General features: G+C 30.9%; 3 protein-coding genes across 9 annotated transcripts; all 3 read left to right on the top strand.

The window, feature by feature from the left end:
- The first annotated feature begins 1529 nt into the window (after positions 1-1529).
- LOC110612633 (fasciclin-like arabinogalactan protein 14) lies at positions 1530-2416 on the top strand. The gene has a single exon (XM_021753409.2). It carries the CDS (start codon positions 1646-1648, stop codon positions 2414-2416), a length of 771 nt encoding a protein of 256 aa, XP_021609101.1. The 5' UTR covers positions 1530-1645.
- Positions 2417-4162: 1746 nt separating this feature from the next.
- On the top strand, positions 4163-11327 carry LOC110612506 (putative glucose-6-phosphate 1-epimerase). Of its 7 annotated transcripts, none has more exons than XR_006350541.1 (9): positions 4167-4467; positions 5290-5364; positions 6734-6790; positions 6871-7028; positions 7405-7545; positions 8959-9061; positions 9170-9269; positions 10314-10476; positions 10977-11327. XR_006350541.1 is itself a non-coding variant. In XM_021753270.2 (9 exons), the coding sequence occupies exons 1-8, from the start codon at positions 4375-4377 to the stop codon at positions 10440-10442; spliced, it is 939 nt and encodes a 312-aa protein (XP_021608962.1). In that variant the 5' UTR covers positions 4168-4374; the 3' UTR covers positions 10443-10476; positions 10977-11327. The 7 variants fall into 7 exon arrangements, 5 of the variants coding, with proteins under 5 accessions (XP_043812151.1, XP_043812150.1, XP_021608962.1 ...); XR_006350540.1 differs by having other exon boundaries at positions 10972-11327; XM_021753270.2 differs by having other exon boundaries at positions 4168-4467; positions 10231-10476.
- Positions 11328-14615: 3288 nt separating this feature from the next.
- LOC110612632 lies at positions 14616-15713 on the top strand. The gene has a single exon (XM_021753408.1). It carries the CDS (start codon positions 14616-14618, stop codon positions 15711-15713), a length of 1098 nt encoding a protein of 365 aa, XP_021609100.1.
- The last annotated feature ends 2456 nt before the right edge of the window (positions 15714-18169 follow it).

Below are 18169 nucleotides of genomic sequence, written 5' to 3'. Positions count from 1 at the left end.
AAGTTAAAATGTTTTATTTAAAATGTTAATAATGTTTAAAGATGGAAAAATTCCAAATTGATTTATTTGTAGTTAAATAAAATAAAAAAAAAAGTGATATTAAAACATTTGTAGCTAAAATGTTTTAATTTATTTTTTAAATAAATTAAATCTAATTTAAATTTAAAATTGATATTAAAATATTAAAATCCATTGATATTATACTTTCAATTATCTAACACATTTAACTAATAAAAAAAATATTATTTTACTTAAAATTATAGTAGCCACTTAGCCTTTTCCTATTTTTCTCATTTCCTTCATTTTCTTCTTTCTTCGTTCCGTTAATTTTAAATATTAAATATTAATTTTTATAATATTAAATTTATTAACGATTTATTTTTTAATTTTAAAAATACATTAAAATTATCTTAAAATTTTAAAAAAATTACTAATTATTCTTTTAAAATTGAAGACATTTTAAATTTTTATTCTAGTCTTAATTATTTAAGGAGAGACTAAATAATAAATTTTTAAAAATTGAAATTATAATATATTTTTTAAAATTAAAAAAAATTAATGAGTATTTTCATGGAAAATAAATAATATTTTTTCTCTCTCGATTTTTTCATGTAAATTCCAGATATATCCTTGATGGAGTATATTATATATGCCATCTCAGTAGGATTTTCATAGTGTTCTTTTTTTAATTAACATTGAATATATTTTTTCATGGAAACTAAATAATTTTTTCATGCTCTCGTTCTCTTCTTCATAACTTTCCTCTTTCTTAAGAATTTTTTTATTAAAATATTTTTTAATCTATTTTTGTTGAGAATTTTTTATAGATATTTTTTAATTAATATCGATAAAGGTTATTGAGAAATATATTTTATAATATTTTTAAAATTATAATAATATTTATTTATTTTTTAATAAAATTAGAGATTGGAGAGTAAAATCTAAAATTTCTCAGAATTATTCAGATACACTTACTATCAGATTAAATTTATAAATGCCGAAATATATTGAATTTAAATTGTGATGAATTCCACTATTCATAATAATTTATAATATTTATTGATAAAATTTTAATTATTTAAAAAAATATAGCAATTAAAATATTCATCATTAAAAATTTATACCTTTAAAATTTACGAGTTTACTTATGATTTTTTTCATCCATAAAATTTTAATTAATTTTATAATTATAATTATATTTTTATCTGTTATATGATTAAATTTTTAAAATAAAAAAAGATAAAAATTATAGGACCGACATCATTGGTATACAACCTTAACTTGAGGAGGTATTTTAGTACCATGCAATAATATCAGGAAACAATTGCTTCCGGATAGGAAAATCAGTGTCCTGAAATCGTTGAACTACTGAAACACATGGAGCATCTAAGTTTCAGGGCAAAAACTATGAGAAAATCTGGCACCTGGCAATCATTTCCTCCCTTATTTCTGATCACAACCACGCTCCAAACATCCCCTCAAACTCGGCGGATCCATCTTCTCGACAAATATAGACTTGGTTTTTTGTCCACTCGATCATCATATAAAAGTTCCCTTCTACCTCACTCTCTATCATTCATCTTCATCATCTTCATCTCTTCTGTAGACTCTGTGTGTGTGATCCTGTGAAGAGTTAACGTTAACAATGCCGCTCGTCAACTTCTCTTCTCAATTTGCTCTCTTCTTCTCCTTCTTTCTTCTCTTCTTTACTGTTTCTGCATTTAACGTCACCGAACTCCTAAGCGACCATTCAGATTTCAGCAACTTCAATGACAAGTTATCAAGAACCAAATTGGCTGACACCATTAACCACCGGAAAAGCATCACCATCCTCGCTGTTGATAATGGCAATTTATCACCTCTTGATGGGTTATCATCTGATGCGCAGAAGAGGGTCTTGAGTCTTCATGTGATATTGGATTATTATGATGCTGCAAAGCTTAAAAAAATAGCAAAGAAAAGTGCAACTCTCACCACTCTTTATCAGTCCACTGGGCAAGCCAGAGGCAGACAAGGGTTTTTGAATGCGACTGATAGGGGTGGCGGTCAGGTTGCCTTTGGTTCTGCCGTTGCCGGATCCAATCTTAATTCAAATTTGGTTAAGTCTGTTACCTCTAAACCTTATGATATTTCAGTGCTTCAGGTCAGCTCTCTAATAATGCCGGATTCTGTTGTCAAGTCCGGTTCACCAGCCAAGGCTCCTTCACCATTGTCAGATTCTCCGTCTCCTGCACCAGCCACATCTCCTTCCCCACCTGCGGATTCTTCAGCCTCATCTCCCATGACTGATGGTCCAGATGCAGCAGATGGTCCTGCCGCTGATTCTCCTTCTGGGGCCAATGGTGGAACTGGAACCAGCCTTGCTATGGTTGCGACGGCTTTGTCATCAGCATGGGTTCTAGCCATGATGATCTGATTGATGAAGATAGGAATTAGGAGCAATAAGGGAGTAGAAAGATTAGTTCTTTTGCACTCACCAAATGAGGCTTTGTTGGTTGCAGTGCCTCTTTGAATTCATGTGTTTTTTTTGGCGTTTGAATGATTGAATTTGTTTCAATTCAATCGATTGTTGCCTTCAAAACTGTTTGGTTTTTGTAAGCCTTCCACCATAAATGCAATCAGAGATGAGTGCTTGATTCATTAGAAATACTTGCCTTCAATATTATTGCCTCCTATAATTTTTCTATCACATTATTTTTTTTTTCTTAATTGGGGATCGAAAATGGGTAAAATAAAATTTGAAATTTTTTATATTTATTAATACATATTTATCATCAGATTAAATTTACGAGTGTCGATTATGTTACTTAAAACTTCTCTTTTTTTACCGAGTTTACTTCATTATTTCTAAGAAATTTGATAAAGATTATTTGATTAAATTCTAATTTTTAAAATTTAGGTAAAATTTAATTAAATTTTATATTTTATATATTTAATTTAATAAAAATTTAATTTTTTAAGTATATCTACAATCAATTTTAAATTTGAAATAAATTTTACATAATTTATGTAACAATTTTTTTTTAGAAAAATGCTTTTACTTAAAATTTTTCTCTAGACTATTTAATTTTTTATATTTATTAACTTACCAAATATTATTAATTAATTAAAAATAAATAAAAACTACAAACTAACTTGATATTTATTTACCGTTAGTTCGCCTAAATCAAGATTCAAGCTCAAAAAACCTCTTTTCCATCCAACTCCCAACTATTGATTTAATTTTATAAAGAATGAAGCGCAACATAATTTAAAAATAAAATGGCTTGTCATATGAGAAGACATTAACTTATCTCACATGATACATTCAAAATAAATATATAAAAATAAATTATAATAAATTGTATAAACTCTTAATTTTTTATTAATTTATCTTAAAATTATTTTGAAAATTTTATTATTAAAATATTATAATTTTGATCACAAAAATTCTATATCTCTAATATTTCTCTACTTAAACCATCGAAATTGAAATTCTCATCAATCGAGTTTGTTGCGATTAAACCATCGAAATCGAAATTCTCATCGACCGAATTTATTGCGATTCTTCAATATACGCTCGACTTTTGAACAAAATGTGACTTGTTGACCAAAGGTCTTTGTTCTGTCCTGTGCACAAAAGGTGTTTGATGAAACACTAGACTCAAGGTTTTGTCATCGTTATCCTCTTAATCTTTGGTATGAACCGTCTCCCTCAAATTGATCTATGTTAGCCATCACTAACTTTTAATTATGATGAAAATTTTTATTAGATGATACATTAATTTTAAAATATTTCTAAACTTTTAAAAATTATTAATTAGTTATTTCGTTAATTTTTTTATTATTAATTATTTTAATATTTAATATTTATTAATTAGTTTTTAAAATTTTTTATAATATTTTAATGTTAAAATTAATAAAAAATTAATTAATAATTTTTTTTGTAATATAAAAGTATTTTTTCTCACTCAAATAACCGGAGTTGTGAAATTATAAAAATAATATTTTATTATTAAAAAATAGTTTATTATATTAAAATTTATTTGATAAAAAATGCAACAACTGGCAAAAAAAAAAAAGAATTTATTTAAAGTACACAAGTTTAAATGGATTTATTTGTATTTTCTTACGTAATGATCAATTTGGATCTAAAATAATAACAATAAAAAATAAATTTATTTTTCATAAGAAGCAAAAAGATTAGAACAGCCTGTTCGAACAGTAAACTCGTTCAGAAATGGAAAGATGAGATGAGAAGAACATCCTTCAAAATTTCCCATCAAAATATATTCCTTCACTCTTTCCACCTTCTTCTATTTTGTCTCCCTTTACATTCCTTCAGATTTATTTGCTCGATTTTATTACATACATACACTTTCTGTAAGAGAAGAAATGTCTGAAGACAAGAAGTACGTGGAGCACTGTAAGGGCGTTAATGGCCTCGACAAGGTCATCTTGCGTGAGGTTCGCGGCCATTCTGCCGAGGTATCTCTTTCTCTTTCATTTTCTCCAACTAATGATACCCATTTCCTCATTTTTGTTTCTCTCATCAACATTGCATAATTTTACTTGCAACTAATGCTGCTTGATTCAGGATAAGTTGATGTGTATGAATTTGTTCTTATGCTGAGATCTGTGCCAATTTATTGGGATTAGGATTAATTTTTGGCGTGTCGGCAATTCGATTTCAGTTGGCTTCTATTGGTGATTAATGAATCCAGCCCCGGAGTTTTATATTTTTCTTTCCTGTTTCTCATTTTATTAAATAGTAGATTTGGGTTTGTTGGGTATATGTAGAAACAGGAAACTTGGATACACTTGAGATCTCTTTCATGGATTTTGAGTGCTTAGTGAATTGTAAAAGGCTGTTAGGAGATACCACTCTATTGTAATTTTAGCACGTGTCTGGATACCCGTGCACAAACACACACACACTCAGCTGAATCTCAATCTAGTTGTAGTCTGCTCAATTTAGTTGTATATTTTTCAGAATGGTTTGTAAATGTTAACTCCTTCTTGATCACTTTGTTTTCTCCTTTATAATCGTTGGTCTATGCTGCTGTTGTTTGGATGTGCTTCATGGTGTGTTTGTCCAGACCATCTTTATTGCCACTCTCATGACTTTTCTTTGACATTCTAATATCTTCTATTTTATTGCTAGGCAAATCATAAGTGCTTCGCTTATTTTATCTATGTTCATGTGTTTTTCTCTCTCCTAATATTGAATGAAAAAGGATGTGGAGATCTCATTATGAAAGCATATTGGTCAGGGGGCTTATGGTTGTTATACCTTTTGTTTGTCAACAGGTCTACTTGTATGGAGGTCAAGTTACATCTTGGAAGAATGAACATCGGGAAGAATTGCTTTTTGTTAGTAGCAAGGTATGTAATTTAGTTGTAATTGTCTTAAGAAGCTGTATAGCTGAAGAACCTTGGTGAATTTAAACTTGTGTGAATATGTGTGTTCGATGTGAGTCAATGTTGAAGCCATTCTTTATGGCGTATAAATGGTGCAGCAATTGTCTTTTGAAAGACGATTCCCCTAGATCTTTGTGTTGGCTAAGGATAGAGATGCATTTGTCAATTGTCGTTCGCCATTATAATTGCGATGATTAACTTGTAACATGCCTTTTTCTGAGAAGTTCTCAATTTTTGGAGTTTGAAACTTTTTGCAAACTTTTGTGTTGTGTATTTGGTGTGTACAGAGCAGTAACTGGTTATGAATTAGTCACATCCCTTTGGCACTCAAAAGGTGAAAACCATATGAACGTTTATAATTGGATTAAAAAGTAATGTTGATATGGAAAAGATTAATAAAATTAAATATGATCTGCAATAAAAAAACAGTTGATTGGATTGCCAGAAAAGCTAGATCGTATTGTAAAAAAATCCACCATTTATTTATTTTTACCCTTGTCAACTCTGATGTTTACTTATTTCCCAAGCTAGTTTCTTGTTGAAAGAGATGGAGAAGCAAGATTTGAAATCCAAATAGCCTCTTCATCAAAACTTGTTGCTTACAATTAATTTCATAAACATCTCACAAAGTTGAAATTGCATGGTTAATTTATGCTTGTCCCAATACTGTACAATCATCAACAAAAATGTCAGTTAACATATAATAGGATCTAGGTCTCATGTATATATATATATATTTTCTCACTCCAAATGGTCCCAAGTTGCTTCACTGATTTCAAACCTCTTCAAAGAACAATGATGACTGACATTTTCCTTTTCCCTCGACCATGTAACTCACCTAATTGACCTAATGATATCCTCTCTTCATCAAGCTGTCCATAGTTGAAAATGGAATCAAAAAAGGTACTCCACACGTGGAAAATTTTTTTTCCCTCTATTCTTGGCAGGACTCACATAGGAACTCTTTACTGTAAGTTCTCCAATATTTCTATTAATGCAAAAAAATTTTCACCCATTTTGATGCTGATTTGTTGTGTAGTTGATAAAAAAGGATTGGTTGCTACAACTTAGATTCTATTTTGAGATTATTGAACTTCAAGATCTGGTATACATTTTTTCTCACACTTTTCCAGGCCATATATATTAAGTCGATTTCATCTCTGCATAAAATAGACTTTGTAGCTTCATTAATATATGCAGTATTACTTATTCTTGGATTTAATATGGATGTTGTACTAAAAAATGCTACCAAAATATTATATATATGACAATTTTCTTGCTTGGGTTTTGCATGCAATTTCATAGTTCTAAACTATGTTAGTTCTTTGTGCAGGCTATATTTAAGCCTCCAAAGGCTATCCGTGGAGGTATCCCATTATGCTTTCCTCAAGTATGTGCTTTACTTTTTTGAATTGATTATGATTTTCCTTTAAATTATATTTTCAATGTAATATTGGATGGCTTATGCAGTTTGGTATTGGTGCTCTTGAACGTCATGGATTTGCAAGGAACAGATTTTGGAGTATTGATAATGATCCCCCTCCTTTTCCAACAAATACTTCCAACAAAGCATTCATTGACTTGATACTTAAGCATTCTGAAGAAGATGCAAAAATCTGGCCTCACAGGTGTGTGACACAAAATCGAGATTGAAATTTTATATAATTCAATTGATCATGTTTTTCTTAGATGATATTTTCATTATCAAAACAGCAATCAAATTACTTGAATTCCATGTTTTGCACTTCTTTAGACTGAATGTAGTTGAAAAGGGATAATAATATTACCTTATAGTATAAGATGCATTTAAAACATAGAAGATAATTTTATTGTGCTAAGGTATTACATTTGTTAATCTAATTAAATGATTAGATTAATTATTTGCGGATATGAGTTTTGTCTAAGGCTAACCAGAGAAAATTGAATTTGTCTATTATGCTAAGATATTTAAATTCATTAATTCAAATTAAGTGATTTAGGTTGCATTACAATCATTATCTGCAGATATGAGTTTCGTCTAAGGATAACTCTGGGGCCTGGAGGAGATTTGATGTTGACCTCACGAATTCGAAATACAAACACTGATGGGAAGTCGTTCACCTTTACGTTTGCCTATCACAACAATCTTTATGTTACTGATATCAGGTTCTTTGATAAGATCAATTTGTTTCAGCCATCTTAGACCTCTTCTATGTTTCTTAGTTGTCTGGCCTTGGTTAAAGCATCATTTTTATATGTGGAGAATGGACGTAGTACTCACCATAGGTTTTGATGCATCTTTTAATTCAAACAACAAGCACACAGATATATGTATGCATTTATGTTGATGTGCATCATTGCATGTTTTTTCTTGAAAGCTCAACCAACACCATTTGATTTCACGTCGAATAGTTGACTGCTTAGCTAGTTTTAGTGCATGACCCACTAAGATTGAATGTGAAAGGCTTATATTCAGAGAAACTTGGGAACTGGTCAACCTAAAGTCATGCAGGCAAGTGTTACGTATTGCAATTTCATCAGGGAGTTCTCACTTTAGTTAGCATTGGAGCAATAGACTGTTCACTAGATGCCATTTAAGTATCTATAGGAGGCAGGTCATGGGTGCCTTTAAAACATTTGTTAGAAGCACAATGTAAAGCTCAAGTTGAATTTTATGGTGACAAGTAATAAAATTGCTAAGAGAAGTTCTTGTTCCCTCAGGAATCATTTGGCTGACAATATTAGTATTAAGTACTTAGTAGATGCTTCACTGGTGCAGTGTACTAATTTTACACGGAGCAAGTATGTATTAAGTGGTATTAGGTTTATTCTCCATTGTTAATCATCTCAATATTCTTGCAAATGGTCTTTTTAATGGATAGGAGCATTGGTACTTAACTTGGTTACAATATCTTTAAGAGATTTGCAAGAGACAAGTCTGAGGATGGAGTTCAGTATGTCTGTATATATATATATATATATATAAATTGTGGTGCTTTACTATGCACCAGATTTATCTTTCACTTGCTGTAGTTTGGTGAACATATATTATGCATCAACGTTTAAGTGGAAGTGTTGACATCATTTGATTTATTAATAATTTAGACAACAACTTGATATTGGGAAATAGATTTCTGGATACTACATGATTTATGTTCTTTATTAGTTAGTGATTTCAAACAAAACCCTTAGTCTGCTTAAGTTGTAAAGAGTCTAGACAACTATATGAGGAAACAAACTACTAAGAGATAAAACCTTAGCCATTAGGCTTATTCTCTGGTGAACAGGAGAGAGTACCAGGGAAGTGGCATAATAAACATGCAATATCTTTTCCAATTCAGCTGCAACAGCCCCAATTTCTAACATGAAACCCTGACAAATCAGATTCAGACAAAAATTTCAACCATCCAAAATTACATTACAAAACAGATATAGGTAACCCTAAACTTCAGAAATGCTACAGTTGCATGAACAGTAAAGTACCAAAGCAATGTAATTAGAAATTTTATGATATGATTTTTTTTGCTGGACTTTTTCTTCTGCATCTGTATCATTTAGACCCACTATGCTTTTGTCTAGTGAAGTGCGTGTAGAAGGACTTGAAACGCTGGATTACCTGGATAACTTAAAGGATAGAGAGCGATTCACTGAACAAGGGGATGCAATCACATTTGAATCAGAAGTTAGTATACGGCTTCATAGTGATATTACTGTTTTTATCACAACTCTTTTGGTTTCTGTTCATGCAAGTGCTCTTAATTAACTTTTGTCTCCCTTTTTCATGTTAAAGGTAGATAAATTATACCTCAGCACACCTACTAAAATTGCTGTTCTGGACCACGAAAGGAAAAGAACATTTGTATTGCGGAAAGATGGACTTCCTGATGCAGGTGAGCAGCCTAAACCTGTGTGCATGAATTATTTAACATTCCATTGATGTCTCTAGCAATCCATTTCAATGTGAGGATATGCGGGTTAATTTCATGCTTGGTGTTATTGGGAACGAAAATAACAGAATACTGACTTGGCCTAATTTCCTTACCTTGAGCCTTTGAGCTATCTGTCTTGCAATTCTAAGGTGCAGATAAGTGGGACAGACCTCAATTGACATCACAAGTTAGCATGTTACTAAAAGTGAAGTGCCCTCCTGTTTGGAGAACTAAGTATTCACTACATTTTAACAGAATGTAACCCATATTTCAACTTCTATATGAAAAGATTGCCTTTGATAATATCCCGTTCACTAGCATGGTCCCTCCTTTAGTAGTAATTTATTATGCTCAAACTTGTGTGTTTAAAAGCTAGCCTGCTGACTTGCTCTTCATGTGAAAGGGTTGTTTTAAGTATTTATTATAACAGTTTTATTTCACATAGGGTTGTGTAGACTGAAGAAAAAAAGGATTCTGAATTTGTGCCCATATTTGGGAAATATGGATTTTTTTCCCTCAATGCATGAGCAGTTTGTTTTTCGTACTTCCATTGCCTCAATTTATCAAACTTCTGAATTCTGAATTCGTTGTTGTTGGTTTAGACACTTGGAAAGGTTATAGGGTCATCCGTTTCAAGTTTCATTTCTTGTCATTCAACTGTTGGTGCAAAGAAGACCTGCAATCTATCATCTTGAATATCCCATGTTCTGTGGAATATGGTCCCATAATTACAATGACACCAATGTCCCATTCATGTTGCTTTAAAGTGACTTTATGTTTAAGGTTTGCCCCATATATCACAAATGTGTCCGTTTGGTCAACTATGGCTGCTGAACATGAATTGCTTGAATATGTGAGATAAGTTTTGTGTAAAAACTTGAATGCTCCTAGTGGTTATTAGTGTAGTTATTTTCACCTGCAGTGGTCTGGAATCCCTGGGATAAGAAAGCAAAGGCAATGCCTGATTTTGGTGATGATGACTACAAGCATATGCTTTGTGTACAGGCTGCTTGTTTAGAAAACCCCATTACTTTGAAACCTGGTGAAGAGTGGAAAGGAAGGCAGGAGCTGTCTGTAGTTCCCTCCAGTTACTGCAGTGGACAACTTGATCCACAAAAAGCACTAAATGTTTAGAAGATTGGGCCACTGTGATGCATCTCTTTTACAGGTAACACTTGAGCAATACTTTTTAATTGGAACATGACACGAATTGTTACCAGCATTGTTGCTTGAGCTCGTAGTAATAATGAAAAAGACAACAAATGTACACGTTTGTGTGGATTGAGCCCCTGAAACACATGATGATGTGCACTGATTTAATATTCTTTCCCCATTTAACAGTGGGCATTTGTGTCTTGACAGCTTGCATTTCAATATCACTATATACTTCTCCTGTAAAAAAGCAAATAGTTAAGAGTATTTTTTTGTCAGGATTTGGTTCTCTTGTGTGATGATAGGCAAACATGTGCTTTGATTACCGTTCTGAACTCAGTGATCATCTGAATACTCTGTTATATTTATTAGTTTTTGTAGTGTGTATGATTTTCTAAAATGGAGTCTATACCTTCTGAATTTTAACCATATGAAGGTTGATATATAGAGAAAAGTATTTCTGCTCAATTATTTTGTGTAAGAACTTGTCTGATGGCTGTAAACGATTCAGCGCAGGCGCTCTTTTCGACATTGTGTATTTGGTGCTCTCAGATGATTCTTGCCAAGATTTTTATAAGGCGAAGTTCAGGAGGAAAAAGTAAGAGATGATTCAGTGTAAAGAGATTTATAACTTCTCTACTTCAGAGAAGAATGGAAGGACAACTTCATTGATTCCCACCCACCCAAACACCTCCTTTTCCTTCTCCCTTTCTCTATCTCATTTTTTTTTATTACTTTTTTCTTTTTTATTTGTCTCTCTCTCTCCCTCTTAATTCTTGAGCTTCTCTCTGTTTTCTTTCTTTCATTGTATTATTATGATTATTATCATCATTTCTTTGGATAGCCAAAGAGGTTTTAACTCTTTAATCTTCCTCATAGATAGGCTGTTTTGCTTCTTTAAGTTTCTTCTTTACCTTTGTATTTTTTTTTTCTCTTATTTATTAAAAATATGTATGTTAATTCACATTTATATTTATAATTTTAAATTTTAGATAATAAAATCAAATTTTAATATACATGGGACTTATTATTTTGTAGTTCAATAAGAAATATTTATTGAAATACAATAACTTGGTCAGTTATTAAATAAAAATAACTCAGTGATTTATTATTTTTTTATAAATTATTAATAATATTATTAATTTATATTTAATTATTATAATTTTTATTAATTTAAATATTTATTTTAATTTTAATTTAAATATGTAATGAGTTAATTTCGATTAGTATTAGGGTGTAACTACATGTTCAAATCTATGAAAAATCGTATTATATCATCATGATTTCATATATATTTGTCTATGTGAAATGACGGACGTGTAATAAAATGATAAATAAACAATAGTGAATCCGGCAAAATGCATGGGTTGAGATTGGAAATGTAATAAAAAAATAAATATACAAAATAGCATAGCTAGATTTATTTTTTAAGTAAAACTATTTATTGTATCAATAAAATTTCATCAAACAAAAAAAATATCAGATATAATTAGATTCTCTAGTTAAAATATGAGCATAATAGCATCACGATAAACCAATCTAACATAAATATTAGTTTTAGAGTTTAATAAAAATTTACAATTATTCAAAATCAAATTCTATATAAAATAATTTGGCAAAAATACTTTTCAAATACCTGTCTATACCCTTATATAAGATAATTTGTCAAAAATACTCCATATTTTTTCTCATCTCTCGAGTATAAATCATTAAAATCTCTCGAACAAAACCACGAAAGAAAACTTTTACGAGATAAAGGTCGAATAACATTCAAAAACTGACGTCGTCGTTACGATTTCAGAAACCCATAATAACTAGTAAACATCCATTGAATATTACCTTTCGAAACAACCGAATAAATAAAATTTAAAAAAAAGTCAACAACAAAAACAAACTCACGACTCTTCCACATTAAAGAAAGACTTCCTCCCAATTCTTGTCTATTGACTAAAAAGCAACCATCAAAATATAAAAAATTACGAAAAAATTTCATACGAGAACTAAGAGTTTTTGTTTCCATCAAAAATAAAATGTACGACTTGTAACTAGGAACCAAATCCTTCAATACAATAACAATTCGAGGATTGCCGCCATAAATCTGTTAAAAAAGTCTGCATATTCTGAAAATTGATTGGATTGTATGTGAGAAACATCTCCACCGTACAGAAATCATAAATGACGATCGAAATATTTTCAGAATTTTTAATAGGGATAACAATATATATATTTTTTTTATCAATAGTCAATTGACGCAGATCATTTTTTGTGAGAAAGGAAAACAAGATGTTAGATTTAAAAAAGAGGAAAATGTGAAAGTATAAGGCGAGAGTATCGAGGGACCATAGAGAAAAATTTGCGTCGAAAGTTATTTACCGAATTAGAACTAAGAGCTAGATATTAATATAGGAGAAAATTATTATTTAATTTTTATAATATAATAAAATTTATTAATTAAATTTTTTATTTTAAAAAATATTAAAATATTTTTAATATTTTTAAAAATGTACTAATTACTCATTTTATTAAGTATTTTAATATTTAATTTTTATTATTTTAAAAATTTTATTAATTAATTTATTATATTTTTAAAATATCTATTAATTAATTTATCTATATTAAAAGTATTTTAAATTTTTTTAATATTTAACTCTTAAAATTAATTAAAAAAATTAATTAATAAATTTTTTAAAATATTAAAAATATTTTAATATATTTATTAAAATAAAAAATTAACTAATAAATTTTATAATCAAATAATTAATTTCCCTTATCGTAATTGAAAATATATAGACGCCTTTTTCATTTAAGATTTTAAAATTTTTTAAAATAAAAATATTAAAATAAAAAATAGTTTTTTATTACAAGGAGAATTATTAATATGAATATTTTAATTAAAAAATAAATTTATTCATTATAAATAAGAGAATTATAAAAAATATAATATATAATTATTTAGATATAATAATAATAATAATACTAATAAATAGAAGAATATTATAAATAGATTCATAATTAATAAATATTTATAATCCCTAATAATTCAATTTTATAATTTCAAATATTTATCATTTAATTTAATTTTATAACTTTCATAGAATTCATCACAAATTTTATTAAATTTAATAAAATTTTCTTCGACTCAATCACACAAAATATAAAATTTTATACGAATTTAAGGATTAAAATTGAATTAAATATAATATAATAAAAATTTTGCATAATTGTTGGTTCCAAATGAAAAGTTAAGAGTTATAAGAGTATACTTTATCACCCCAAAATAGAAAATAACGAAAGTATAAACTAAAAGAAACAAAAAGGAAAAAGGGAAGAAAATTAGGCCAAGACGAAGGGAGAGATCGATGAAGGGTTCTATTTTATTAATTTATTTATTTCGAAAATTAGAATAAAATGTCAAACCCCAACAATCCACGAGAAGGAATTTCGAGAGTGAGCAGAAAATGAATTGAAATTGCAGAGGGGATTGATTCTGCAGAGAGAGAAGAGGAAGAGAAGAAGAAAGTTTAGTTGAATGCATTTGAGAAAGAGGAAGAGGAAGAGGATGCTACTGCATATCAATTTCTTCCACTTTCTCCACTTCCAAACAGGTTAGAGCCTTTTGTGTCTGTATGTTTCTCTCTCTCTCTCTATCAACTCTTGGCTCCTTTCCCCTCTGTTGCTCAATTTGTAGTTCAATTTGAAAATCCGTTAAAGTGAGCTCTGAGCTCTAGAGGGCTGCGGCCCTGATCTCTAACAAGTAACTCTGCTCTTAACTTCTTTGTAATTTGAATAAACGGAGGACTTTTGGTTCTGTTATATTGAGGTTATCATTACAAATTTGGCAAGTTGTAATTGGAGGAACAAAGGGTTATGTGAAGTTGCATACTCCAGCTATGAAGATGGCTAGGGTTTGTGGTTTGTTTTCTTAACTTGAATTTTTTAGAGGGGAAGTTGTAATTTCCGCTGTTTGTTGAGCCCTCAGACCTGTTTAAAGGATGTATTTTGTATCGGCATTGATGGGTTTTCTTGAAGTTGTGGTCATGTTATTTTTAGGGTTGTGGAAAATGGGATTTTGGAAAGAGAGTGAAATAACCCTAATTTAGTTAGGGTTTGCGTTTACTGTTTTGTGTACTGTTGTTGATGACTATGTTATAAGAAATGCAACGGTGGAATCAGCATTCGCGGGTAAATCTCACGGAGATGAAAACTCAGATAGTCAAGAAAATTGGGATGGATAGGACAAAATTATACTTCTATTATTTGAATAAATTCTTGAGTTTGAAGCTGAGTAAGGTTCAGTTCAATAAGCTATGTTTTCGGCTTCTTGGAAGAGATAATATTCCATTTCATAATCAATTTATATGTTCAATTTTAAAAAATGCTTGGAATGCCAAAATCTCACCGCCATTGAGTCATGATAAGGAGGTTCCAAAATCTACAAGTAATGGGTCCCACACTTTTCCAAATGGGAAGGCGGAGTTTGCTTCTCATCGGCCAACTGTTACAGGAACAGGAGATAACATAGCTTCAGAAGATGGCATAGCAAAGCTGGTGCAGCATCATCAAGTACTCCTGGAAAAAGAAGACAGAGAAGGGGAGGTTTTATTTCACCACCCAACCAAATTATTGTTTTCAGAACAGTCAACGGATGGTTCATTTTCCGTACAGAATAATGCAGAGAGTGAAGTATCTGTAGTTGAAGGCAGAAAGGAGATATCATCTGCTGTAAGTTCACTTGTGGCTCCACTTGGAATTCCATTTTGCAGTGTAAGTGTGGGTGGTGCCTGCAAATCTTTGCATTTAGCAAGCAATGATAGATACTCTTGGTCATATGATAATGGTGGATTGTTGGACTCACAGTCGCTGCGAGAAAGAATGCAACAAATTGCCAGAGCACAGGGCCTTGATGAGGTGTCAGCGGACTCTGCCAATTTGCTGAACATTGGTTTAGATGTTTACTTAAAAGGGTTGATCAAGTCTTGTATTGAACTCGCGGGTGCAAGGCATGGATGTGATTTGATGTCAAAAAATAGCCACAAGCGCAATTCTCATATGAAGCTTGTTAATGGTTTTGTAACAGGCCATCATATGCAGCTGCAAAATTGCAGTGGAATCTTAGATGGAATGCAAGAGCAGAGATCCCATTTGTCAATATCTTTGCTGGACTTCAAAGTTGCTATGGGGCTTAATCCACAGCAGCTTGGGGAAGACTGGCCATTGCTGCTGGAGAAAATTCCTCATGCAATTGAAGACTAAAGCTCCCGTCACTTTATAAATCAGTTTCCTGCTATGAGATTAAATTAAACTCTACCCCTTACAAGACGAATGTGGATCAGAGCAGGAGATTCTCCTGCTTTTGAGCTTCTTGTTGATTTAGTGTATCATATTCACAGCAACTAACTAAAAGGTGCACAAAGAAAACAATGTCCATGTTTAGTTGCTCTGTTGTATTTTAGCATAGTTTTCATCATTTTCTGTAGCCTATAGTTGATGAGGAGAAATTGTTAGAAACAGTTTTGCAGGAATAATTTGTCTAGCTTTCTAGGAAGGTAAAAGCTACATGTGTTTTTGTTCCTGTAAATTTATTTTCTACGCTTGGAATTGCTGGGATCTTGTTAAATTTGAGTTAGACCTAATTTCTTTGAGTTAGGAGTGTGATCTTGCCACATTATAAAATGATGTTGGACTCAACACATCCCTTTTAACTATACTGGAGAGCGTGACACATCTATGGGAGATTTACTCGGCTCTAATGTCAATTGTAATAGCTCGGTTTTAATATCAATTGTAACAGTTCGACTTAAATTTACACAAATAACTTTTAGATTCACTTTTCATTTAATTCAAAAATGGTCAATTCAAATTCAGTAGTTTTATACTAATTATTATATATAATTCTATAATTTGTCGATGTGGGACGTGCTAATTCTTGTCACTCAATTTTGCAACGTCTTGTTATGATCTTGTTGCACTGAATTGGTACAATTCCTAGGTCATGATCAGTTCACGTCCTCACTCAATTTTGCAACTAATTGATCTTGTTGCACTGAATTGGTACAATTTCTAGGTCATGATCAGTTCACGTCCTCACTCAGTTTTACGTCTCGTTATGATCTCAATTTTGCAACATCTCGTTATGATCTTGTTGCACTGAATTAGTACAATTTCTAATTCAGGATCAGATCCTTAGATATTGTGGTTCTTTAGTATTTCGGGTACTGTGGTTCTTTAGTATTTCGGGTACTGTGGTTCTCTAGTATTTCGGGCGACTCAATCTCGTCTTGCACGAGTAACCCTTTCGTCGCAGATTTATTAGTTTCGCATAATTTTTCTAATCCAAATGGCTTGATATCATATTAAATTTTAGTCAGACCTCACTCGAGAGCTTTTATTTCAAATAGACAAGTATCAAACTGATTGTTTTTGCTGATTTTAATCAACTATGAAATAATTTCTTGGTTTGAATTCCTGTTACAGGTAACATAATTTCTTCCCTCATTTTGGCATTTTATACTAGAACTTGTGCGCATATGTGTCCACATACACGTGCATTAAGAGACATATACATGACCCTGAACTCACGAAGCTCTTATTTACAATTCTCTTGAAGTTTCTTTACTGTTGGCTGCTGTATTCCTACTTATCTTTAGTTCAGTTATTTTCATGGAAGACATCTACAGAAATGATTTGAATCTGGTTTCCAACATTGTTAAACTTAGCTGTTAGAATTGGCTTTGAGAAATACAAGTGTATGAAGTTGAGCGTTGAAAACACTCAAGCATGTTATTCACACAATGCCAACTGTATTGGGAACAATAAGTTCGTCAAGGTTAAATGTAGCTAGTATGTCCATCACTCTATATATCTATTTAATTAACAGTTGAGAATGCTGCTACGGTATATGCTAACATGCAGGGATGCATAGTTTTGGTTTATTGTAGAGCAGATATTGGCATCTGTTCAAGTGGATAGTGCTGTGCAAGTTTTCTGAATCGCTGTTCGTTTTATCCTTGGTTGAGGTACGTTTCCTGTTCAAGTTTTACAGATGCAGGTGTGCATCACTTGGACAGCTTACAGCTCTCTCTTGAATCATTGTTTGACTCATGTTTCTTTAGTCATTTAAAAGAAAAAGTAGGAATAGTGTTGGTCATCAAACAAGCAGCTGCATACAATTCACTTTTATTGCTGGGCTAATTTTACTGTAAGTGCTGTTTCCATAATCACATTGTTTTTGCCATTGCATGATAAATTTTTCATTAGCAAGTGTTTTGGATATTGGCTTGCATATTTAAGGAGCAAATCCTTTATTTAGATTTTGTCAAATATTTTGGATATGTATGTATATAGATACTATGGGCATTTTGAAATGGTGAGTCCTGTCCGGGAAGCTGGTGCCGACTAATTTAACCGTTAGCTCTCTGAGACTTGGAATTGTCTCTTACCAATATGTTCCTTGCAATTAGTTGTTTTGTATTGTTTTTATTTAGTGTAAATTATTATTTTTTCATTCTTGAGTTATATTAAAATTAATATGTTTTCATTTTGAAATTTCACAATTTAGTTTTATATTTTGACTTGTCAAACTAAAAATTCTTCCTTTTATTTTTTATTAATTGTTTGAGAAATAATTAAAATATTCTTAAAAGTATTTTTTTTGAATTATATAAAAAATATAAGACTATTTTTTTTGAATTAGATCAAAAATATTCTTA

This window comes from Manihot esculenta, chromosome 4 (assembly GCF_001659605.2).
Source record: "Manihot esculenta cultivar AM560-2 chromosome 4, M.esculenta_v8, whole genome shotgun sequence".
In the NCBI taxonomy this organism is placed as follows: domain Eukaryota; kingdom Viridiplantae; phylum Streptophyta; class Magnoliopsida; order Malpighiales; family Euphorbiaceae; genus Manihot; species Manihot esculenta.
The sequence above is the reverse complement of the archived record's forward strand: the minus strand, read 5'-3'. Positions and strand labels throughout refer to the sequence as shown.